At 39.0% G+C, this 8,218-nt stretch overlaps 1 protein-coding gene across 1 annotated transcript; it reads left to right on the forward strand.

Annotated features, from left to right (window-relative positions):
• The first annotated feature begins 84 nt into the window (after positions 1-84).
• rrh (retinal pigment epithelium-derived rhodopsin homolog) lies at positions 85-7,437 on the forward strand. Its single transcript, XM_061083412.1, has 7 exons — positions 85-196; positions 2,173-2,363; positions 4,280-4,379; positions 5,108-5,261; positions 6,033-6,201; positions 7,009-7,187; positions 7,332-7,437. The coding sequence occupies exons 1-7, from the start codon at positions 85-87 to the stop codon at positions 7,435-7,437; spliced, it is 1,011 nt and encodes a 336-aa protein (XP_060939395.1).
• The last annotated feature ends 781 nt before the right edge of the window (positions 7,438-8,218 follow it).

Here is an 8,218-nt window from a genome sequence, read left to right on the forward strand (position 1 = left end):
CTGTTTTTTAACTTCAATCCAAGACTGTCTGTGGGAAGACTGCCGGCATCAACAAAGTGAATTCTTGTTCTAACAACAAAGAAAATGGGGATTGACTCTGGAGTTAATATTTCAGATGATGTTGCACCTTACGGAGGAAAAAGTGCCTTTACTCAAACGGAGCACAACATCGTGGCTGGATATCTTATTACTGCAGGTAACAGGTAGCATTTAAAGCATTTTTTGTTGTGACAAATGATGGGAGTATTGTGTTTTCTGTAGAACCAAAGAATGTACCTCTATGATGTAAGGGACATGCCAAGAGAGTCATTGTTTTAACAGGAAGTACATTCAACACAGCTCATAATTTTCAAACTACCAGAGAATTCAGAAATTGTGAGCAATGTTGGTTGTTTTACAATTTCAAAAAATGAATCTCTATCGATGAACTATGAACACAGCAATGAGTTTATGTGATTTCATCAAAACTCACTGCTGCTTTCCCCAGTAGTGGGGGAAAAAAGAAGAGAACATCAGTGAAAGATGGTGGCTTTGGTTACTTTCAGAATAAAGACAACACTTCTGGTTTTGTAATTCTTGTCATCATTGTTTTGTTTTTACCTAACACAACCTTAACATATTCTTTTGAGTTGCTCACACTGAACACAAAACCATTACTTGTGGGAAAAAATAATTAAATACGTTGACAAAGAACATGTACAGTAATGTTAAGAATTTTTTTTCTAATTTATTTATTAAGAAGACCGACATCAGTATTTGCTGTTGGAAATTGAAATTAATTTGGTTGCATTTAATTTGTCATGAGCTTGTGCTTGGTTATATTGTGTTATTATCGTAAGTATCTATTGGGTTTTACTTTCTCCAATTCACCTACTCTACTCTTATCTCTTGTGTGTGTGTGTGTGTGTGTGTGTGTGTGTGTGTGTGTGTGTGTGTGTGTGTGTGTGTGTGTGTGTGTGTGTGTTTGTGTGCGCGTCTTACTGTTGCCTGCTGGCTTTCCTGGATACCTGTTGGTGAACCATTCATACTGTAAGGCTGTAAACATTATTGACAGTTTCGACATTGCACCTACCATTTTAGTGTAAAGTCCAAACTGAACACTAAGTGGAGTCAGCAGACAGCCCCTCAGAGTTTGTAAGAAATACTTTTTGCCTGACTGGCTCTTGTGGTTTTTACAACATTTTATCAACTTTTTCATAAATGTTATGGGTCATCGTTTTTTAAAATTTTTATTGAAATATTTATTGAAAAGCTTGATATTATGACATTGTTTTATTTTATAAAATGCTTTACAGATTTCCAATAATACGTCTTCGATAAAAGAGGTCTATCCATATTGATATGCTCAATATTTTACTGCTTTTCCAGTTTAGGAGGATTTTCTTGGCATCATTGAAACAAGGAAAACTAATTTTATAATGTGATTTGACAGCGAAACCAGTCAACTCACAAGCAGTGTGATGGAGAGAAGGGTTACATTGTTTATTTCCCCCCTTCCCTCATCATGCTTCTTTTGAATTCCTGGTGATTCTTCAGGTTTTTAAATTGTTTCCATTGGATTTCTACCTGACTTCAGAGTTTCTGTGAGCCTAATTTATGCATTTTAAAATATAAGCATTAAGTTCATCATGCAACCTATATTTTAATATTCAAAATGCCTGTGCAATGCATGTTGAACCGCCTCAATAATCATTGTCAAGCAGTTACACACAGAGCACAGAAGGAGTTAATGTTCTTTCTACATTAGACTTAGAAAAGTCTATTTTAGAGCAGCTTAAGTGTTTTTTTCATCCTCAGCCTCTGTGACTTCTGTCCAAATTCTAGAATCTGTTCCATGTGCTGGCAAAATGATACGTCAATCTATTTTTCGCACATTTCAAGTGTATTTTTTGGGGGGGATTAAAAACAAGATATTGATTTTGTAAATATAGATGATGTAAACTATTCTAGTCTTGAAAAACCACTCAAAACACTTTACATTCTTTTTCTTTATGTATGTATACAACTTATCAATTACACATGACTATATAATATATATTAATATATATCCCAAATAGGCAGATAGAGCCTGGGGAATAGAACATATTGAATCAGTTTATAAAAGATAATCAGGGGTTGCAGGATCTCTACCTCCCACTTCATTTCTCTGTTCGCCACATCTTCTCTCCTCAGGAGTCATCAGTTTAACAAGCAACATCGTGGTGCTGCTCATGTTTGTGAAGTTTAAGGAGCTCCGCACGGCCACCAACTTCATTATCATCAACCTGGCATTAACTGATGTTGGAGTGGCTGGAATCGGCTATCCCATGTCAGCTGCCTCAGACATCCATGGCAGCTGGAAATTCGGCTACACCGGTTGTCAGGTGGGTGGGATACTAGTGTTCAATTGTAATTTTGCCATGTCGGGTTATTCTGTACACACAATGTCTGTAACACATCTGAGGAAAATGTTCCATATATTGGGCTGTATGAATGAAACTGACTTGTTTCAATGCTAAAACAATCTACATTAAAACGTTTTGTAAATCGCAGCAAATATAATGTTGAAATGAAGGTTTCAGTTTTTTTTTTGGTGCATTGTTTTATTTCTATTTCTTTTATCAGATAAAATATATATAACTACATGTTATCTAAATGCTCTACATAGTCTCTGTTTTTCCAAAGCTTAAATGCGACTGACTGGAAATCATCCCTTTGAGTCTTAACACGTGTCTGAGGTACACTAAGAAAGTCCTGGGAAAGGAACTAAGTGCTCAGCTGGTGGACAGGGGGAGTCAGTGGTGAAATGTTAAAATAGGTGTAATATGTAATATGTAGTCTGATATGATATGGACCTGGCAGCACCTGAGCATTGCATGGGTAATAAACACTGGTTTACTGCTTGTTTAAGTTGACATAAAAACACCCAACTCAACTCCCCCATCACTACTGCGCTTTCTCTGGATCCACAGTTGGCAGCACCTGAGAAGCATCGTCCATCTTTATTTATAGTCTACGGTGTAAACCAGTGAGGTTGGACTTGGCGCCCTCCTCTGTATTTTCCATCTGTATAATGTTTGCTGTTATGTTTGGAGGAGAATGTATTAATATAAGGGATGTTCATAAAAAGTTATACTATCAGTTAAATAAGTATATGCTATATACCAATGAGGAACCCTACGTGGCTACGCTAGTGACAAACTATCTCTGCCCTCCTGGGAAATCGGTGCCACAGCAGTTGGTATCCTGTGCTGCAGGCCTCACAGCTAACAGCTAACCCAGCAGCATGTGGAAATGATGTTACTGAGTAAAAAACAGTAGATAAGCTGTTCACAACCCGAAGGATCTGAAAAATGTGATTATGTTTGTCCATGCTGTTAACCCTGTTGTGGGTCACAAAACCATCCCATCTACCACTGTAACCGTGGCCAAGACTTGGTATTTAAAAGGTTTTTGCTCTGTTAATTTCTTTATACATGAAAGTCTGCCTACTATTTGCATTTAAGCTCAGTAGTGTTTTCTATTCTTTTAGTTTTTCTCCAATCACAGCAGCTGTGTGTGATGATGTGAGAATCCTCGTGTTGTATTGTGTTGCTGTATATATGTGAAAATTAGCATCTTGTTATAAAACTCTTTGCTATGACTTTTGCTGAGCTGCCCATGAGACTAAACCTGTGAGCAGACTGACGCACATTCACACAGGCCACGTGTTTGGGTTATTTCAGCAGATTATGTTTTTCTTTTCGTCAGACCTCGTTATTCCACATTGATATTGACCCATGTGATGCTAATCTAGAGGGGGAGAGAGCAGGCCCAGAGCCAAACTATCCACCTGGACAGTGATGGCTTCCCTTTACACACTATATGACGGAGTAACATAATTATTACTCACACCCAGTTCAGAGGATATGCTTCGACAGATCAACATGCTGCTGATACCAGCTGATTTACAGACTCGCTGCCCTCAGCACTTACCATACTAGCCAATCTGTAGCCTGTGTACCAATGTTATTTGACAGCCTGTAAGCTTGTTAGCCTCTAAATGTTACATCCAGATGCTCACGGACTTTGAAGAGACTTGCTTTACTTTACATTTTTTACTTTTTGGCTGTCCTGACAATATACATTGTTGGTAGATTGCTGTTTATTTATATGGGGTTGGTCTATTGATTGAGTTTTTGTCCATAACTTTATTTGTCCCAAATATGCAGATGTCAAACAGTTGCAAACTAAAAGGTTACATCAAAGCAGACCATTATCATGAACTGTCTGGTTTTAACATCTGTGTTTCCGTCTCCAGATCTATGCAGCTCTTAACATCTTCTTTGGCATGGCCAGTATCGGCCTGTTGACTGTGGTGGCCATCGACCGCTATCTCACCATCTGCAGACCAGACATAGGTATCCACTGACTGCTCTTCTGTGACTACAGAATACACTCACTTCACAGTTAGTTATGTACACTAAGCTAAAACAACGTAAAAAGTAACACAAGAACATTCAGGTTTTGTTGAACCAGTTTAATAGAGGTTTAATTTCAAATGGCTGCAGTTTGAACACAATATCTCAAGAACCTTGGGAGAACGTTGCAAATTCCGTGCAAATGTTCATTGAACTGTAAGAATGAACTGATTCGATTTTAGTGGTCACTGGTCAATGTTGCTGTGACCTCACAAAACACATTTATTGTCTTGTGAATGCAATATCTTGAGGACGTTTTCAGAGAACTCCAAATAACTTATGAATTGATAAGATTTGGTTGGTCAAAGGTCAAGGTCACAGGGGCTTAACAGAACATGTTTTTGCCCTTTTGAACCTGATATTTTCAGTCTCCCTTTTTTCTAGTTTTGACCAGTTGTCATTTGAAATCACAGATAAACTGGTCAGATTTCAGTGGTCAAAGGTCACGAGTGTGTAAAGAAATTATAAAACTGCACTGGTTGGCAGAGACATACAAACTCAGGGCGGTACTTTTAGGTTGAAATCTGTTACTGTTTAAAAAAATAGACTTTCTTATTTCCACCAATTTTGTCAAACATGACAGGTTTGAAAATGTTTGCAGTTGCAAAATAAATACAATCTTTTCCAATTTTACTGACTTCCCTGATCTGAATGCTTTCTCTCACCAGGGCAGAAAATGACGATGCAATCATACAACCTTCTCATTCTGGCAGCGTGGCTGAATGCTGTGTTCTGGTCCTCCATGCCCGTAGTGGGATGGTCTGGATATGCTCCTGACCCCACTGGAGCTACATGCACCATCAACTGGAGACAGAATGATGCGTGAGTCATGTGTCAGTGCACACTTGAACATGGCTATAAAATGCGGTTTTAAAAACTATGAAGAACTAATAACAAGAAATAATGCCAAAATAACGGAGTAATTCCATGACAAAAAGACGATCGGTGACGCAAAAACTTGGAATGGTCAAATTAATAATTGATTAAAAAACATATAAAAACAACTTATAATGCATAAAATTTTGAAGTGTGGCCGTCAGTAAATCAGTAGTGTTGACATGTATGCATACATGAAAGTGGCAGGACGGAGAAGCAGGGTTCTCTATTGAACCCCCCTCCCGAGAACCATTCATCTTCTCTACTTGACACTTGGTATGTGTATTGTTCGGGGCCCAAGAAAGTGCAGTGTGGAATTTTGTGAGATTTGGACACATGATTTATATGATATGTGTTTTCAATCAGTGTTTCAGACTGCATGTAGCCACAACTTAACCACAGCCAGTCACTGCATGAGGACTTTCTCAAAAATGTTTGTGTGAACTTTTACACCCAAATAAAAAGTAGACTCTATAACATTTCTCAAAAATAACCATTTCACGACGGGTGTAGTGCGCAGAAATCAAGAAAGCACAGTGTGACAATTGTGAAGTTATTTGTATTGCAGTTGCTGGAAGCAGTCAAAAAATGTAAATGTATCTGCACTGCACTAGTCTCAGTAAGTACAGGTAAACACATGTTGTTCCAGATCTAAGGTCCAACTTAACCCTATGTAATCATGTGTAAGTAGATACTGACTCTGCTTTTCCTCCACAGCTCCTTCATCTCCTACACCATGGCAGTGATCGCAGTGAACTTTGTGTTGCCTCTGTCTGTCATGTTTTACTGCTACTACAATGTGTCAGCCACTGTGAAAAGATACAAAGCCGGCAACTGCCTGGACAGCATCAACATCGACTGGTCGGATCAGATGGATGTCACCAAGGTGAGAACACATGAGCTCGCTCTCGTCTACTCTGTGGTCACTGAGATAGAGTTTGCCTCAGCAGCTTCAGTGTAGGTCATCGTTTTAGTTGACAAAGTCAAAACAGTCAATTACTCAACGAGTGTTTTTTGTGTGTTGCTCTGTGTGTATCACCAGAAAATGAGTGACTTGTGCAATGTTTCTGGAGCACATTAAGAATATGGCAGAGAGTTTCCAGCCTGGATACAATTATGGTCACATTTTTTTTGTCGTCCAGCTCACATGCTCCTGTAGTCAGTTTTTTTAACACTCTTTGGACGTTGTGTATCAATAATGTTTCACATTCTGTGACCCAAAATCATTTTTTTGTGACATCAATTCTACTTTGTGCTGTCCTTCCTATGTAACTTAATTTATTGTGTAGAGAAATGAGACTCCAAAGATCCAGTCTGGACAACCTACAACAATGTTCATGTAGTGATTTGACTAAATAGCATGTGTCGATGAGCTGTAGGCTTGCTGCCAAGCTGACCTGACCTGTGTTGGAGAGTCTCATGAATACATTCGACACAAGTAGCGTGTTAGTAGCCATCAGGTGTCCAAAGATCCTCCAAGCAGACTCACATTAAGACCCCTGTGAATCTGCTTGGTCAGGAAAACCAACACAGTGAAATAACTAAGCCCTTTCCTCTAGGTTTGAGTCTGGTTTATTATCATTCCCATCTCAATGTCTGTCTCATATAATTATCTCAGCTCTCTGCTTTATTGTACATACATGTATACAGGTGTATAACATGAACGCTTAGTTGTCATATTGGTGGCCTACAGATGTCCATGGTGATGATTGTCATGTTCCTGGTGGCCTGGTCTCCCTACTCCATGGTGTGCCTCTGGGCATCCTTTGGTGACCCCAAGACCATACCTGCCACGATGGCCATCATCGCTCCACTCTTTGCCAAGTCCTCCACTTTTTACAACCCCTGCATTTATGTTATTGCCAACAAAAAGTAAGTGTTTTTCTTTACATTATTCTTTGATAACCACTTGATGTGCTTGTGATAGGTATTGTTTGAAGTATAGAGGGTGTACGTGTTGTAATAATATTTTAGTGGTTGGTGCATTAAAGGACATAAAAAGGGGCTTTCTTTCAGGTTCAGAAGAGCCATAATAGGAATGGTCCGATGTCAAACCAGGCAGCGAGTCACCATCAATACCCAGGTTGCAATGACAACTTCCCAACAACCTCTGACCCAGTGAGATGAAATTGCCTCAGTATGCCTCTTTATGATATACCCTGGCATTGAAGCCATGTATAGAAGATTGCTATGATGAAATAACATCAATCACTGTATTTCTTTCTGTTGGAGCCATTTTTTGTTGTCTGATGACCTAATTGTGGTTTTTACTGTGTAAATTCCACTTCCTGTGGCATTGTAGTCATTGTTTGTGTTCCAGTTACTCCAATAACAAACTGACAATGAAAATCCTTTTGTGTATGGACTGAATTCTTCAACTATTTTTTAATTAACGTCCTGTGCTTGAAAACAACCAAAGAAACATTAGGAACAATCTAATTTCTCCTTTTCATCATAACGTACATGCTGGTTCAGAAGTACCAGCATCAGGAAAGAGGTGATCAGGTCAGGGGGAGGAAGTGACAAGTAGAGGGTAAAACAACAGGTCCTGTCAGACTATTTGCTTCTAAAAGGCACCAAGATCTCCTGCTCTCTTGGCAGTGGACAGGACCCAGGCCAGCCTGGATTCAAAACGCCCCCAGGAGACCGACTGTCAGATTTGTGGTGTTTTAATGAAAAATACCAACAATACAAATGTTTACCATAAGCTGCTGACAGCTGTATGTGTCAACGTGAATGTCTGATAGAGAGTCTCAGGACTTTCTTCAGACACATCCACCAGCCAGCACCCTAGAAAAAAGTCGCAGCACGAGATCCTCAATCAATGTGAGTGAGAGTGTGTGTTGATTTTTTTTTCATGGAACGATGCAAAGAATGAAAAATATATATATATTTGAATAAAT

Source organism: Limanda limanda, chromosome 12 (genome assembly GCF_963576545.1).
Source record: "Limanda limanda chromosome 12, fLimLim1.1, whole genome shotgun sequence".
In the NCBI taxonomy this organism is placed as follows: Eukaryota; Metazoa; Chordata; class Actinopteri; order Pleuronectiformes; family Pleuronectidae; genus Limanda; species Limanda limanda.

Bases quoted from the DNA above. Each gene is read 5' to 3' on its own strand.
- rrh (XM_061083412.1), top strand. From the start codon at position 85: ATGGGGATTGACTCTGGAGTTAATATTTCAGATGATGTTGCACCTTAC. The intron at 4,380-5,107 runs GTATCCACTGAC...TTCTCTCACCAG, and splicing joins CATCTGCAGACCAGACATAG to GGCAGAAAATGACGATGCAA. The intron at 5,262-6,032 runs GTGAGTCATGTG...TTTCCTCCACAG, and splicing joins AACTGGAGACAGAATGATGC to CTCCTTCATCTCCTACACCA.